The 17,612-nt window shown below is 33.1% G+C and overlaps 1 protein-coding gene across 4 annotated transcripts in view; it reads right to left on the minus strand.

The window, feature by feature from the left end:
* Ppp1r12a (protein phosphatase 1 regulatory subunit 12A) overlaps positions 1-17,612 on the minus strand; it is a 129,408-nt gene that overhangs the window by 24,126 nt on the left and 87,670 nt on the right. For 2 of the 4 annotated variants that reach the window (XM_010639511.2, XM_010639513.2), the window contains exons 10-17: positions 13,463-13,678; positions 11,065-11,159; positions 10,208-10,312; positions 8,850-9,017; positions 8,303-8,479; positions 2,178-2,268; positions 692-892; positions 285-453 (exon numbers count right to left, since the gene is read on the minus strand). In XM_010639511.2, coding sequence (XP_010637813.1) covers positions 285-453; positions 692-892; positions 2,178-2,268; positions 8,303-8,479; positions 8,850-9,017; positions 10,208-10,312; positions 11,065-11,159; positions 13,463-13,678 — 1,222 coding nt within the window. The remainder of the gene's footprint in view (positions 1-284; positions 454-691; positions 893-2,177; positions 2,269-8,302; positions 8,480-8,849; positions 9,018-10,207; positions 10,313-11,064; positions 11,160-13,462; positions 13,679-17,612) is intronic. The other 2 variants (XM_010639512.2, XM_010639514.2) reach the window with 2 other exon arrangements.

A 17,612-nucleotide genomic window follows, 5' to 3' on the forward strand; every position in this document is an offset into this window, starting at 1 on the left:
AAAAATCAATCTTAGTACTAGTTGCCCATTAGTGCTATTCTAAATTAACTTTTTCAGTAGGAGGACATAAAGGTTTTTGTTATGTGTTAGGTTACAAGGATATATGTATCAATTTCAGATCGTAACATTTTCTGGATTTTTTTTCCCCCTATTTTTCTCATTCTTAATCTCATGTTTTCTCTGTTCAGGTCGAATAAATCACAATTTAGAATGTTGTTCTTTGCACAGTAAAGCCAAAGGGTTATTTGAAGGCAAGAAAGTGTTTTCAAAATTGTTCTTCTTACCTCTTTCATTTTCTTTTGTCAATCCTCTGGAGTAAGCGGAAGTTATCCCTACAAGACTATTTGGCCTGTTTAGTTGACTTGAAGCATAGAGTGAACTGCTCATCGTAGAAAGTGAAGAGGATGAAGTAGCTGAACTTGAAGTTGATACTGGTCTATAACGTGGATAAGTCTGTGAAACAATAAAATTAAAACCCACGTGCAATATTAATAACTATAAAGACATACAGAGTACTTAAATGAGTTCATTTCAAGGGAAAAATAATGTTCTGGTGCCTAAGTAACAAAAAATTGCAGGTAAAACAATTTCATGTTTTACATAGTTTTGTTGATACATAAATGTCGTGTATTTAGGGTTGTAAGATCTATTCATACCATCTGACCCAATTGTATTGCCAATCAACTATTACCTCATCATATGTTCTGGAGTACTTTTGTTTATAATCATCTTCTCTAGATGTTTCTGACTCCTTCTTTTCCTCTTGTTTCTCCTTATCCTGTTTTTCTTTTTCCTCTTTTTCTTTTTCTTCATTTTCTTGTTCTCTAGTTCTTGTAGAACGACTTCTTCCTATTGTTTTTTCAGCTTCTTGAAGGTCAGTCAATGTCACTCCCTACACACAAAAAAAGGGACAAATTTAATTATGAAGTGCATTGAGGCTTGTTTCAATATTTTAGAAATTGATACATTAAATATGAATGAGCAAAAGAAAAATATGCATGTTTTTGATTGATAAAAAGAAATAATTTTAACATAGCAAGTTACATTAATTCTATGAAGAATGAGTAAGCAAATTGACAGGTTGTGGGGAAGATACTGATGTGGATGAGAAGCTGACCCCATATTCAGAAACTAACAAAATATTAAGAGAGATAAAAATACCATAACAAATGTAAATGCTTCAAAGTTCAGAGAAGGGACAAGGAAATAACAGATACATTGTTTATATAATACATTACACATATGTGTGTGTGTGTGTTTATGTATTTGCATGTATAACATTTTTTATATTATGAATTACATTGTGATTAACTTTGAAGGCTTAACAGAGATTTCAATAAAGAAATATTTTTTTTAACTCTGAAGAACAGGTTAGACAAGAAGTAAAAGGCAGGAGGACAGAAAAAGGCCAGGTGTTGTGCATGCCTCCAATCCCGGCTGAGGTGGGAGGATTGCCACAGGTTTGAAGCCAACATGGACTACATAGTGAGTTCAAGGACTGACTGGAATACAAGCAAAATCCTGTCTCAACTCCCTTGAACCCTCAAAACAAAATAATGGAAAACAGATGTTAAGGCCCAACCAACAGCTCAGTTTGAAAGCTAAGCAGTGTTAAGGATCAAATAGCTGAATAATTTGTACTGTGGAGTTCCTCAGCTGTAGGAAAGCAAAAACTAGAGGGCATTATCTTATATATCTTAACTAGAATAAGAGAGGAAGAAGCTAATAACTAGCCTGAGAGACATTTTTCTCATACTTGTATATTAGATGTTTGATATATACTTTTTAAGAGGCTTATTCCTGACCCCAGCCAAATAGACAAAGAACTCCAAATAGTCACAGAACTCTTCAATCATTATTAGGCATCATACATGATTAATTTATTCTAACAGGAATCAAACATTCTTCCAGACATCAAATTAGAAGTAGGGAATAAATAATAAATGAAGCAACACAAAAGTATACAGCCAATTAGATGAAATATAATAGTAACAGCACAACTACATACAAAGTCCAAAAGGGAATTAGTACAGCATTTTTTAAGGTTGACTCTAATACAGAGATGTGCATATTGCAACAAAAAGTGAAAAAAAGGCAACTAGTTTTTGCATACCAAGCACATCAAGTACATATATATGCTTCATGTAATTTTTACATGTTATATACATGTAACATACCTGTGTTGATCTTCTAGACTGTCTTGCTTGTCTAGACCTTGCTTTTCTTTGGGATTCAGATTCTTCATCCCTAACAGGAGTGAGGTATGATCTAAAGTAATAAATAAAAATTGTTAATTGGAAATGAAATATATATGAATGCAAATATGAGTGTTAATATAACTTATAGTATTTAATGAGTTTTAAGAAAAAGAATCTTTACACAATGGTTGTACCCACTCTGAAATTCAATATGCCACCTGATCATTTCCTTTTAGATTGGAACTAATTATATTTCACTATATCATATTTTAATTTCTTCCCAATTATATTTTTAACCATATAATTTTGGGGGGGCTATCAGGTATCAAACTCAGGATCTTGAGCTTGCAAGGCAGGCACAGTGCCACTGAGCTAAATTCCCGGCTCTTACTCATATAATTTTAAGAACCACATTTAGAAAAATTTAGAGAATCAATGATTCAAAATTTTATTTCTACTGACACTGGCAGAAACATTTCATTTCAGCAAAAGGTCAATTTTTCAAAAATGGACAGGGAGTTAATTTTTTTGTTTCTACTTAGAAAAGTCCTTTTTCCTGTCTGATAAAAATCTAAAAAAGTGACAATCTAACCTCATTAAAAACAAAAAAGTCATGTAAATTCTCTAACTCCTCAAACTGTTAAAGTCTCCCTATTAGATCTATACCTTTAATGGGCTATGCTCTATTATTAAGTTCTTCTCCACCTATAGTATTTTTAGATGAGACTGGGAGAGTTCAAGATGGTATGGCCATAGACATCTACCTACAATATTTAAAAAAAATTAAAATACTAAATATTAGATAAGTATCAAACTCCTTTCTAAATTTTTTACTATTTAGAGTACACAATACTAATTCCTTAAATCATTCCTTTTGCCCCACTTTGGCCTCATGTAACATAATCTTAAGTGATATATGAAGTTATGTGACCAAATTCTAGATTGTCAATGTTTTCTTTTGGTACCTGGGATAGAACTCAGGTCCCTGTGCTTGCAAGGCAGGCGGAGGCACCACTGAGCTAAATCTCTTTCCCTGTCAGTGTTTTCTTTCAGTACAACGGTTAGATTGGATGCAATATTTTAACTATAGCTGTTGAGTGAGTAAGCAGCATTCCATTCATTTTCTGTCAGTGTGCTTTCATTAATAATGCTTTTTGGCAGCCATCATACTCTTGTTCACACTTTGAATAAGAACCTGATCCAAGGTTAAACAATTAAAGGGCCAAGAAGAGATAAGGCAGAGCCCTGCCATACAACATGAAGACCTCCCTCTACTAATGAGTATTACCTAGGGAATTCAGTTGCTAACTCTAATTATATTACTATGTAGCACATATTTCCTCTTAGAACACTTTATCTCTATTTTTTTATGTTTAGTATAATAAGTTTAATTTATTATACCTGTACCTTTCTCAAATTCCCTAAGTAATAATGGTCTGGGGAGTTTTCTTTATTCAAATGAGTTCTTTTGTTAACTTTTGTATCCCTCTAAATCTGTAGTTCATTCTGCCTTTTTTTTTCATTCTGCTTTTTAATCTCTGACACTATTCATACAAGCATAACAAAATTCTGAATTTGTGGTTTTATGCTTTTTCTATTTTTTTCTGCGTGTCCTTTAACAACTATAAATTCAGGAACTTCAGTAGTATACCTTCAATTTTCTTAGAATTTACAGTTTCTCCAGAATTCTTTTCAGAGAGCTTTCATTCCTTTTTTATATAGTGGAGCTTACATTTCTTTCCCTCCACACTCTTGAACTTTTAAATACATGATTCATCATTCCTAATACTGCATTTACCTCCTTGATGACAAATTTCTCATTTAAATCTTACTTGAATCAGTTTCATTAATTAGGTCTTACTTATTAGTTAAAATTCACCTATTTCTTGTTGAATAACTTATGGCACTATTGTATATAACTACATTTTCTTTTTATTTATATGTTCTTTATCATGTTTTGACCTCCATGTTGTTAGACTACTGAAAGATGATGTGCTTTTGCTCTCGTAGTAATATATTTATCTCATAATGAAGGCACACCTCTTCGAACTAAAGCACTTTGGTCAAGAAGTTCTCTTATCAAGTTTCTACTAATATATTAGTACTGATCTAAATTCATAACATAAATTTGTTTATATGTCACTTTAACTTGTTTTCCTAAAGTGGAAGCACAGGAGAAACAAAACAATTTAGTGGTTGGCCTTTTCTTAGTTTGATTTTCTCTTGCAATCTCAATTCAGATTTTGCTACACGTGGTTTCAACTGTACCAATGCACAGATAGAAATTTTGGGAAGATCTGCTTTCCCTTCCTTCCTTGACGTTACACTAAGCTTAACATTTCTTGTTTTCCCATTACTTTATAATGCTCCTTTCTGTCAATAACCTTGAGTTTTCAGGTTTTTATTTCAATATAACATATACTTCCTGTTTTTAAAATAATTATACTGAGTTTTCTGGGACAAACAATTTAAAAGGAGGAAGGCACTGACCAGTACTCTTAATGAAGTTTAAGAAACATTACTTCTAGGATATAAGGACTTTATTTCTTATTTATGTACCTACTGGTACTTTTTGGGCTGCTCACAGATTAAAAAAAAAAAATTTATATAATATATAATATGATACCTAAAGCAAAAGCTAATCTGGTTAAAAAATTTATAAAGGGAAGGGTAGGGGAAAGGAAATAGGGAAAAGAAAAAAACCTGAGAAAACGGAAAAATGGAAATAAAGTTTTTGTAAATAGGGAAGGGAGGAGGGGGTGAAGGGAGGGCAGGAGTGTGGGGAAAAAATGAGAACCAAGACCTGTCATGTAAAGTTAGAAGATCCCAATGATGAATGTGACTGTACTGTATACCTAAAAAGTACCAATAAACTCAATGAGAAAAAACAATTTTAATAAAGGCCACATAGAGTATTTCTTCAGCATTTCATGAGCTGCAGGCAGGCTTCAATGAGTCTGCCTTCCTTTTTTGGGCAGTGGTAATACTGAGAATTAAACCTGTACATGGAGCTACATTCCCAGCCCCTTTTCATTTTTAAATTTTCAGAGAAAGAGTCTTGCTGAGTCACTCAGTTGCCCAGGCTGGGCCTGAACTTATGATCTCCCTGTCCAACTAGATTCCTTTTTAATACAGCTCCAGGATCCTGTGAGTTAAAAAAAAACCGTATTTATCACACTTGCTTTGACCATGTAGGTTAGGGATGTAAGTTACTAGTTAAGACACTTCTAAAGTCTATTCATTTAATTTTCCATACAACATTTGGCTCAAAATAGCATAAAATCTAGCATATTAATTTGTAATATTTAAAATATTTCCTGTATTTGCTAGTTACCATCTGATTTTTCCTTTCTCATCTAGAACAAACCTCTAAAAATAGGATGGAGAGAAGAAAATAACTTGTATATTTTTTATAGTTTTAATTCCAAAGAGATGATCATCAAAAATATGGCAAGAGTATATCAGCCAAACTCTGCTGTTATCTGAATCACTGCAGTATCATCCTATCCTGTGTTTGTTCCTCAAGAGTTACACAGGGTATAATTTTATTCATTTTTCTTAGATTGCTTACTATTTTGTGAACAGCCTTAAGACTTTTTAAAATTAGAGGTTTTTCCCATTAAATTACTTCACATCTTTATTGCACTGACTGTTGTTGGCTGTTGAAATATTTATTTATAATGGTTATATTTTTGTTAGTTAACCAAATTACACCTTTAAAATACTGAATATCAACCCATGTTATTTCACACTCAGCATTTTTATTTTCAGAGAAAATGGGGGCTGGCTAAACCAAAATGGTGGAAGAGAGGAGTTATACTGAAAGAGTTCATATAAAATAAAGTTATTTTAAGGCAAATTTCAAATATAAACATTTCAGAACCACTGATGAAATTTAATTAAAAGACAAACAGAAGAGGCCAACAATGTATTAAAAATTGCAAGTAACTATTTCACATGGAAGAAAACACAAACATTATAACAGACATTTAAACAAAGCAAGACAAACACAATCTCTACAATGTAGACCAGAAACAATGTTAACAGACACGTTTCTTACGCCGCGATAATCTTTGTCCTAAAAATACATCAAATTTAATTTTCAATCTTTAATATCTTTCATTAATCAATTAATTAATGAATTAATCTAGAAGTCAAAACTCAACTCTCTCCATGAATTAAAAAAACCCTATTTATCACATCTGCTTTGACATATGAGATTAGGGATGTAAAGTACTATTTAACACACTTGTAAAGTCTATTCATTTAATTTTCCATACATTTGCCTCAAAACAGCATAAAATCTAGCATATTAATTTGTAATATTTAAAATATTTAAATTTGGGAGCTGGAGGAATAATCCTGGGAGAACGTTAGATCCCCAGTACTCCAAAAAAGGAATTCTGGGATGCATTCATTCGGCTAAGCGTCAATGAAGTGAAAAATTTTTTAAAAAGCATGGGATGGCAGATATAGGATTTTAGAAGTTAAAATATATAAATCAAACATCTTTTTTTTTCCAGAAGAAATTATAATCTGGAGAAAGAATCAAGATATAGAAAGAGGCTGTGGGATGTATCAATTCACCCAAAAAAATTGAAGCCTACATTCTTATTCAGAATACTCTAATTAATGGGTTATTTTGCTGAATCTGATGTTTTTAATCCTCTAATTTCTATTGCCTATGTGGTCTTGTTGAAAGCACCACAAAAACCTAAAATAGATTTAAATTTATAAAAAAAGTAAGAATAATTAAAACATAGTATGACACATTGGCATTTCACTCACAAAATGCTAAGCACCTGCAATGATGTTATGAAATTATCATTAAAACTCACCATTAATGAAATTTAAACTCAAGATATAAATAAAGAGCAAAATAAAAGACAGGTAATAGAAAATAGGGAGTTAGATCTTTTTCAAATGGAAAAGGAATATACATGCACCAACTCCCCCATAAGGAATGTAATCATTATGTACTACAAGCATACTAATAAAAAAAAGAAAAAAATTCACATTTTTCATAAAAGATACTGACAAAAACTAAAGATACAATAGTAAAACATTTAATAAGAACTTGTTATTTTTCACATATTCAAACACAAATATTAACTAGTACAGACCAAGCACTTTCATAGGCACTGCAGAAAAAGGATTCTACATAGCACTATGTGACAGAAAGTCAATCTAGTCAGTATTTTAGCAAGGAAAATACTACATATAGCTAATTTAATTTTGCAAGAATAAAGCCTCTGGGTCTGTTTCCTTTTGTAAAATAAAGATATTCCCAAAAGACAATGAATAAGTACTTTTCTATATCTATGATTTCATATTAATAGGTTGCAGAAGATGTAAGCAATGTTCTTAAATATATTTAAAGAATGCATAATAAATTTGTACGATTCTTTAAAACATTTAGTGTTTTTATGTACTAGAACTAAAAGTAAGCGAACTTACAAATTGTATTTAAATTATCTGACTTACTCATATGTACAGAACGTTTTCCTCACCTAAAGAATTCCCCTTCTTTTTCAACCCCCATTTTTGTAGAGCTAGGGATGAAACTCAGGGTCTCATATACGCCAGGGAAAAGTATTCTAACCAAGCTACATCCCCAGCCAAACAATCTTAAAATGAAACTTTCAAAAACAGTTCAACATCCATCAAGTTTCTTAATAATGGGAGGAAACAATGAGAAGTATGACAGAAGCTGTTTTTGTCACACTGCATCATATTCCCCATAAATTTGTTTAGGCCTTCATCACAAAAGTTTTTTGAAATAAAGCCATTAAAAACCAAAAAAAAAAAAAAAAAAAAAAAAAAAAAAAAAAAAAAAAAAAAAAAAAAGCTAAGTAAGGAGGTAAGTACTTGGCTCACTGCCTTAAAATAAAAACATTAAATTCTCTCAGAGGGTGGGTTATCAAGCCTAAATACTAATAGTTACTAGTTATGTCAATTTACATAGCTCCAAGCTTAAAACAGAATTATTTTACTTGTTAGCCTACTAAGAGATGGTCATCAACTTATCAAAATTAAAAAAACCCAAAATTCAACTTTCAGCACCAGGCAAACACATTAGCAGTTCTGTTAGGACCTTTACACACCTGCGTCTCTCCCTGACCTCTGATGTAGAGGAGACAGTGCCAGCAGTAGTTGTTGTCAGGGTTGTAGTAGGAGCTGCAGCATTTACAACAGTTGGAGCAACAGGAATGGTCACTGCCGTAGGAACACTGTCCTTTTCTTTTTCAGTACTATCCTCAGCCCACAAACGATTTGAGGTACTATAGCATCATAAGCAGCAACACAAAAAGAGAAAAGGAAAATAGCTAAACAATGAAAGCACTTTGTAGCAGCTGAAAACATGTGACTACAGGGATGGATTTTTTAAAAACACGTGAGACATCTTTCAACTATAAACCAAAAAGCTCACCCAGAGCAGCCAGACAGAAATTTACATTTTAAGCAGTCTAATTCAGGAACTTAATTTTTGCCCCAGACATGCACAATTGCTTCATTTTGGAACCAATTTTTTTATTTGGAAATTAGTAAGGTAAATGAAAAAATCCAGAGCCCCACAATCTTCTAAACAAAGATGCATGCACATACATAAGCACATAGTACACTTGAACACAAAGTGAATCTGTGCCTTACCTGCTCTGTGTGGCTGCTGAGGAAGAACCCGTTGTAATCTTTGCAGTAGTGCTTGTGCTGGAAAGCAGGCTTTTCTGAAGCCCAGCCGCAGAGGTAACTGTTGGTGTTGATGTGGTGCTTGGAACACTAGAACTAATCAAATCATCTTGTCTTCTACCAAAGGAGCAACTAAAGGGAAGAGCCATATCTATATAGGATATATCTATATGTATATTCTATATTTTATGTCTTATACAGTATACAAATTCACAAGGCTAGGAAAAGTCTAGATACAGTGTTCCTAAATATGCCAGCAGCTCCAGCATCAAGAGTTGCATCTACAACTTGCTAGAGTTTGGATGGCTTAGCTAATGTGGTAGTGTCTCATTTTATTGTCTCCTCCCCACCCCTTCAATACAATTCAAAGATGATTTAATATTTCACATATGAGAATAGTCTAGATCATGTGGTCACACCAGGCTGATTGTATGAAAAACACTTTGACCTGGTTTTATCCAGGAAAAGGTAAGACATTTTATATTTTTTTGTTTTTCTTTTGGCACTGGGGATCAAACCTAGGTCCTTGTGCTTGCAAGGGAGGTGCCAGAACCACTGAGCTAAATCCTCAGCCCAACATTTGATATTTTTGAGGAAATTTTTTTTTAGCATTGGATCAGGTAACTAGGAGTGACCCATACCTACATTAAATTTGTCTGTATCTTACTCTTCAGTTGCTTTCAGTAGAGTACCCCTACCTCCCAGTAAAGTGAAGGAGTCCTAGGATAAGTCCTTCCAAGTGAAGGAGTCCTAGGATAAGCAGAAAGCTTCCAGATTATAGGTGATAACTACATCAATTGAGTGTGAAATTTTTTTTGGGTACCGGGGTTGAACTTGGGTCCTCACACTTGCAAGGCAGGCACCTGAATCACTGAGCTAAATCCCTGGCCCGATAACTAGATCAACTGAAATACTAATTTATTTCAGTTCATCTAGTCAATCATATAACACATTTCTTTTAAATATGCTACAATCTAAAAAATGCTTCATAAGATATCAAGTTTAATTAAACGTAACAGACAGATATGAACAAATCATCACCCACCTTTAAATATCTATACTCTGTATATTCAAATTAAATTTTACTTAAAGAACAAAGGATATAATATTTAACCAAACTACTTATTTGCTTAACCGATGTAAATTGATGGCTTCAAACTGCCTCATACTAGGGTGGGGATGTAGCTCAGTGGCACTGCACCTGCTTGGCAAGAGCAAGGTCCTGAGTTTGATCCCTGGTACTGAGAAGGAAAAAAAAAAGCAAACAGCCTCATATTTTTATGAAAGAATTCATAAAAAACACTTCAGAAGCATATTATTACCTTTTATGATAAGTTGATCCTTCATTAATTGAGCTATTTTTTTTAAGATCATCTTCCCATTTTCTTCTGGTATAAGAACTGCTTGTTCGCAAACTTGAAGAGTCTCTGTGAAAAGAACACAGGGGAATTTCAAAATATGATTCTAGTAGACAGTTTTGAAATAGGATTAAGAAACCTGCATACTAATAAATGTTGTAACAGAAATTAGTAAAATCTCATGGGAAAATACTTTGGGTATTTATTAAGAAGGGAATGTAATTCCAGTTCTAAGACTCTATCCATAAAGGTTTAATACTAAATATATGGACAAGGTAAAGATGTTTATAAAAATACTATTTATGATAAAAAATACTACACAATATGTGCATAAAACCAGGGGTGTTACTTTTACCTCATCAGATCTATTCTACTGTATATTATGTACTGATGAAAAGCAACATTTATTCAAAGTGTGTATTAACATATAAAAGTGCTTATGAGATACTAAATTAAAAAAATCAAGGCAGAAAATGAGATAACATGATTATGACTATACTAAAAAATTCTCAAATTCTCTATGAAGAAAAAATCAGAAGAAACCAATGAAAATATACACAATGATTAAGTATGGGCTTTTCTTTCCTTTTTGAAATATCTGAAATGTTTAAAGAACTTGTACTAGTTTGTAGTCTCTTTTACGACTTTCCCCTTACAATGCTTTCTTTTCACTTTTATAAACACACAAAGCCTGTACCTCCTCCTCCTCAGGACCATGCACTTAGTGTTCTTTGACATAATTGCAAAGCCAACATGTTGCTTCTATTATTAAATAACAAAGACTTTACAGTAAATGCAGAAAGCAATCTTAATTAACTCACCTGTTTTCCTTCTCTTCAATGTCAGATGTACTAGCTAGCCGTCTTGGTATTGTAGGTGCAACATATGCAAGCCTTGTACCTTTAGTATCTCTTTCCTGTACAAAAGGAACAAAAATTAATGAAAATAACATTGTGTTCTGATTTTGTTTGTTTTTTGGTACTGGGGATCAAACTGGGGCCTGTGTGCTTGCCACAATAACAAATGCTGGTGGGGCCGTGGGGAGAAAGGAACTCTTCCACATTGTTGGTGGGAGTGCAGACTGGTGCAACCACTATGGAAATCAATATGGAGATACCTCAAAGAACTAGGATTAGAGGTTCAATCTGACCCAGCTATCCTTCTGCTGGGTATCTTTCCAAAAAAAAATAAAAGAATCATATCACAGTGATATATGTGCACCTATGTTTATAGTGGCAGAGTTTATAATAGCTAAAACTTAGAAATAGCCCATTTGCCCATCACTTGGAAACTGGATAAAGATGTAGTTTTTCTATAAAATGGAATACTACTCAGCCACAAAGAATGAGAAATTAGAGTCATTCATAGGAAAATGGATACATATTGAGGATATACTCCTAAGTGAAATAAGTCACATGTATAAATACCAAATAGTTTCTCTGTTGTGAAAAACTACAATGGTACATAAGATCCTAATGATATAATTAACAATGTGAAATAGGAAGAAAAGGGCTAAAGGTGTTGGGAAAGTGGGACGGGTAGGGGAAATGCAATAAGGGAAAAGAAAAAAATATGAGAGAATGAAAAAATGGAAATAAAGTACTTGTTAATAGGGAAGGGGGGAGGGGGTAAAGGAAGGGTAGGGATAAGGGGAAAAATGAGAACCAAGACCTGTCATATAAAGGTACAAGGTCCCAATGATGAATGTAAATGTACCAATAAACTCAATGAGAAAAAAAAATAGACATAAGTTAAAAAAAATGTTCAATATCTCAGGTATATTTATTCAAATATAGCTGATAGTGTGTAGTAATAGTGACACACATTCCTGATGTACTTTTTATAAACTAAAAAGTTGGGCAATAAAATTATAAAAAGGCACAATATTAAAATTAACTGATGAGAGTGCTGGGGATTTGGCTCAGTGGTTCTGCTGCCTGCCACAAGAACCTGAGTTCGATCCCCAATACCAAAAAAAAAAAAAAAAAATTAACTGATGAGATTCCATCCTAAATTTCTAATATGAGGAAACATTCTTCAAGAAAGAAAACTAGGGTGAAGGGAGGGCAGGGATATGGGGAAAAAATGAGAACCAAGACCTGTCATGTAAAGGTACAAGATCCCAATGATGAATGTAACTGTACTGTATACCTAAAATGTACCAATAAACTCAATGAGGAAGGAAAGAAAAATAAATAAATAAATAAAGCAAGACAGAAAACTAGGAGGCTGGGGATTTAGCTCAGTGACTCCACCGCCTGCCTCGCAATGGCAAGGACCTGAGTTCCATCCCTGGTATCCCTCCCCAAAAGACAGAAAACTATATAAGCAAAAAGAAAAAATTTCAAGCACAGAAAATGCAGTAAAAAAACAAACAAACAAACAAAAAAAACAAAACAAAACATAGCACTAAATAAACTGTGACATACTTATCTAACACTCATACTACTGATTTTAGTGTTTTTCAAAAAATATTTTTGGTGGTAGTACTGGGGATCGCATCAAGGGCCTCTGCAATATGCTATACCCCCAGGTCTTTTTTCCTTTTTTATTTTGAGTGAGGGCCTCGCTAAGTAGCCTAGGTTGGGTTCAAACTTGTGATCCTACTGCCTTAGCCTCCCATAAGACTGAGATCACAGGTGTGTGTGCCTCTAAGCCTGGCTAACACTGCCTTCAGAATATAATTAAAACAGGTCATTAAGACAAAGTTGTGTGTAATGTATCAGATCAAAAAGCTAGTAACGGAATTTGAGATACTATATGAGTGTAACTTATAAGTATACTCATATTGTAGAAAGAGTGTGTTTCTAAACTTGGAAAACTTATGGAATCATAATAAATAAAATATGCCTAATCCTTCATATATTCTATGATAAAGTCTTTTTCACTTAAGTACATGTTATGTTTTGGGCAAACGTGCTGATCTTTCTGGTACTTATAATGCCATGTAAGTATGTTTATGGTAGATAATTATGTATTGTAAATTTATTAAGTCAGGTGAATTAAATTGTTATCTAGAATCTAAAGATATCTACTAGAAAATCCATCAGATTTGATATTTCTGGAAAACAAATTATTAGTGCTCATAAAAATCACATGGTGGGCTGGGGATTTAGCCCAGTGGCACTGTGCTTGGCTGGCAAGCTCAAGGTCCTCAGTTTGATACCAAGAAAACAAAACAAAAACAAAAACAAAAAATCACATGGCAAAATATATTACCTTTTCTTTATTATCCAAAGAAGAGGAAAGTCTGGGGCTTGAAGCTGAACGTATAATCCCTGAAGTGTCTTTTTCCTTTTGAGCCTCTTTTGATGCTGTGATTTCAGCAAGTGCACCATAACTGCCAGTCTTTCTAAGTCCTAGCCTCCAAGATGCAGGAGACTCATCTTTTCTCTCTTCTTCTTTGGGAGAAATTTTTGTAGTTGATGTTGGAAACTATTTTATTTTTAAAGGAAAAAAAAATTATCAAAATTGATCAGTTCTTAATTTGGAAATGATAAGGTCTCAAAGTAATGTCTAAAAATTATAGTTAATAGTTTCAGGAAAAAACTTACTAATTAGGTTAATATCTTAGTCAAAAATGTAAGAATGTAAAACTGAAAGAGGAATAGACTATCTTTCCAGAGGTTAGTTTTTAAAAACACACTACACACTTTTATCACACAGAAAATTATGATGCACATACAAAAACAGAAATGAGCACACTATAAGGACTTAAAACCATGCATTTCTGGAGCCAATATTTATATTAAACTTGTTATACTGTAACCTAATATAAATTCTTGCACGTAGAAATGCCTCACCATAGATTTTTCACCTTTATTGGGCACAAGAACAATGCCAGTTTTGCGCAAGCCCTGCCTCCATGATGCTGGATCTACAGATTCCACCACAGGCATGATAGGAGCAATGAAATCATACTGAAGCCAATTAAAATAAGACAGGTGAAGAGATAAAGATTGAAAGTATGACAATAAAAAAGGAAAGTTAAGAGCAAAAAAAATACTTTTTCTTTTTAAAAAAAGTTTTATAATGAATTAAAGCTCAGTTGGCAATGATCCAGTCTTTGAAAGTTACAAGGAACAAATTCTAGATTTAGCATGAGTTAATGTGAAGCGATCTAATAAAGAAACTTCTACCGTAGTAGATAATAAGAGGAGATAATATAGAGTAGATAATATGATAGTCCATGAATGAGTGAACAAAGTATTGCATACAAATTTTTTTTTGTCCATGTACATTTCTGGGTAAAATTTTAAACTTAAAATAATAAAAAGTTGAGTGATATTTTCTATCATACATTTAATTCAATAATATTTTAAAATATCAGCTTCATACTTACTGTTTGATTTTCTCAGTAAATATTTCAAATAAAAACTATTTTTTTAATCTTTTTTTTTTCTTTCTTTTTTTTGGGTACCAGGGATCGAACTCGGGACCTTGCACTTGTCAGGCAGGCGGTGGAACCACAGAGCTAAATTTCTGGCCCCAAACTATTTTTAATATACAAATAATTATTCCACCTTTAGGGCTTTCCAACAACTGCATTTTTTCCTTAAAAATGCAACATCTCTTATCTTCAACTAATTCACATAACTTTACTTCCAGAATTTAAATGTTCAACCATAGTGAAATATGGACACGTGACTGTTGAAATTATCTATTCACTACAGACAGAGGGTATGGATTTTTTTTTTAACATTCTCTTTTTTTTCCCTCTGGTACTGGGGATTGAACTCAGGACCTGGCGCTTACCAGGCAGGAGCAGCAAAATTGAGCTATATGAGCCAGGGATTTAGCTCAGTGGTTCTGGTGCTTGCCTTATAAGCCCAAGGGCCCAAATTCGATCCCTGATACAAAAAAACAAACAAAACAAAACAAAACTGAGCTACATCCCTAGTCCTTGGATTAAAAAAAAAAAAAAAAAAAAAACTTTCTTTTTTTTTTCATAGTTTGCTACAACTAGTAGGTCAACAGATTTTTGTTAAAGCTCCCATGATGCTAGAGAACCACTTCATAAATAAAACTATTATAAAATACCTCTGGTTCTTCCAGTAATTAATTTGTAATATTCATTCCCCAGTTCCCAAAATGTTGACTGATGTATTCAGGGCGTCATAACAAAATCACAGGGGCTCTGAGGGATATTTTAAAATTTTGAGAAATGCCCAGTGCCATCTGATGCACAGTGCACAAACTGCCATTATGAACTTATTTGCACCTAATTAAAGGAAGGAAGGAAAAAGAAAGAAAGAAGGAAGGAAAGGAAAAGAAAAAGAGAAAGAAAGAAGAGAGAAAGAGAAAGAAAGAAGAAAGGAATCAGTACTGTAAACAAACAAAACACAACAAAAAAAGCTAATAAAACACCAGGGACTACAGTGAGTACAAAAAGCTGCAACCTCTGCAATACTGTATGCAATATAATAGGCACTGAGAACTGCTCATAGGTTATTTTTATTTAAACCTACAACTACTCAGTGAAAAACTATTATTACTGTCATGTTAGAGTTGAGAAAACTGAAGCAGCAATAACCATTTTGAAATGTGTATTGGTTATAAGATCAAGGCTGTAAAACCCTATAAAAGAAGGAGTTGTAACCCAATGAGGGAGCTGATCAGGGCACCGCCATTAGATGGGATCAATCCCCATCAATGGAGTAAACTTTTTAAAATTTTACTTCCAAAAAAAGAAAAAAAATGCATATTGGTCATGCTATAACAGCTTATATACCTTCAGTCTGCCTGACATGAATCTGGATTTAAGTACTGATTTTTTTTTTTTTTTTTTTTTTGGTACTGGGGATTGAACTCAGGACCTTGTGCTTGTGAGTCAGGTGCAATGTCACTGAGCTAAATCCCCAGCCCTGGATTTAAGTACTGATTTTTGTTTTAAAGCTCCTTTTAATTTACTTTGGTGCATAAAAAAAAAAAAATCTTTCTTTTTTTTTTTTTTAACTAGATACCTCGTCCCTGAAACTTCTTTTGCTCTTCTAATAGGATAGTGTATCTTGACTTTCCTAGTCTTCCACTGCACCCATTTGTGTTAACAGCTGTTTTTTCCTATCCATGAATCAAAAGCACTCCAAGAGTCTGCTCTCAAGTTTCTCATTTTCTCCCATTTAGGACTTGAACAGGGGCTACAGTCTAAATATTAATTTTATCTAGTTTATTATCTAATTTGTTATTCCCCAGTCCAGTCTGACTTCTAAATTCCCAGTCCCAAATTTCTACTTCCTGTACAGTTTCAGAACTGGAAACTCAACATGTCTAAAATAAAACATTTTTACTACCAAAGCAACTCTTCTCAATTCTGTTTCTGGTACAGGTACTAATATTATCTCTTTCATCTGTTTGAAACTTTGCAATTATGTTAGACTTCTTTTGTTACCACCTCCATTCACAAAATAGGTGTCAAGTGTCTATATCTTCTCCTCTCCTTTATAAACGTATTCTTATATTCTTATTACTGTTGGTAACCTCAATGAATTTCTTTTCTTTCCTTTTTTTTTTTTTTTTTGGTACCAGGGATTGAACTCGGGACCTTGCGCTTGTGAGGCAGGCAGTGGAACCACTGAGCTAAGTCGCTGGTCCAATTTCAATGAATTTCTAGAAAGCCATTTCTCAGTCAGCCCCTCATCTTAAAATATACCTGCATATTGCTGCCAGAATAATATTTTATAAAGAATATTTTTCTTATGACAGTATTAAAATATTTTTATTCTCTACTGTATAGCAAATAAATTATAAAAATAACATCCTAGAAATGAAATATTCCACAATTTTACTCTAAATTTTGTTTTAGTTTGTATATAAGTACCTTATAAATCAATCAAATTTGGCAATTTTTCCTACTAAATATTATTACTGCACATTATTTCCCTTCTCCCCTTTTAAATTCCTTTCTCTCAGATGAAGTACTACTACCTACCCATTCTTCAAAGTTTGTCTCAAGTGTTGTTTTCCTATAACTGCAAGTCAAACATAATTTTTCAGTATTGTACCATCCTGCTACATCTATACACTGTCACTGGCATACTTCATATATACCCACAGCACGCAGCAGTCTTTTACTAAATTATTGTTTGGATTCAACTTTTTCAGGACACTTAATTCTGTACTTAGAATGTTGGTGTTTTTTTTTTTTTTTTGGTATTGGGGATTGAACTTGGGTCCTTATGCTTTCAAGGCAGGCAGCACCACCATGTGCTAAATTCCCGGCCCTTAATTCTGAATTTTGTACAATCCATAAAGAAAATTTAACTTATGGAAGGTATAGCCATACAACAGATTGTAATCTGTTTTATAGATTTCAACGCTTACTTTGGCTAGAGATTTATATAAACTTTTTGGTAGGTAACATAAACCATAA

The sequence above is a fragment of the Fukomys damarensis genome, unplaced genomic scaffold (assembly GCF_012274545.1).
Source record: "Fukomys damarensis isolate Sample0158 unplaced genomic scaffold, DMR_v1.0_HiC HiC_scaffold_15, whole genome shotgun sequence".
In the NCBI taxonomy this organism is placed as follows: domain Eukaryota; kingdom Metazoa; phylum Chordata; class Mammalia; order Rodentia; family Bathyergidae; genus Fukomys; species Fukomys damarensis.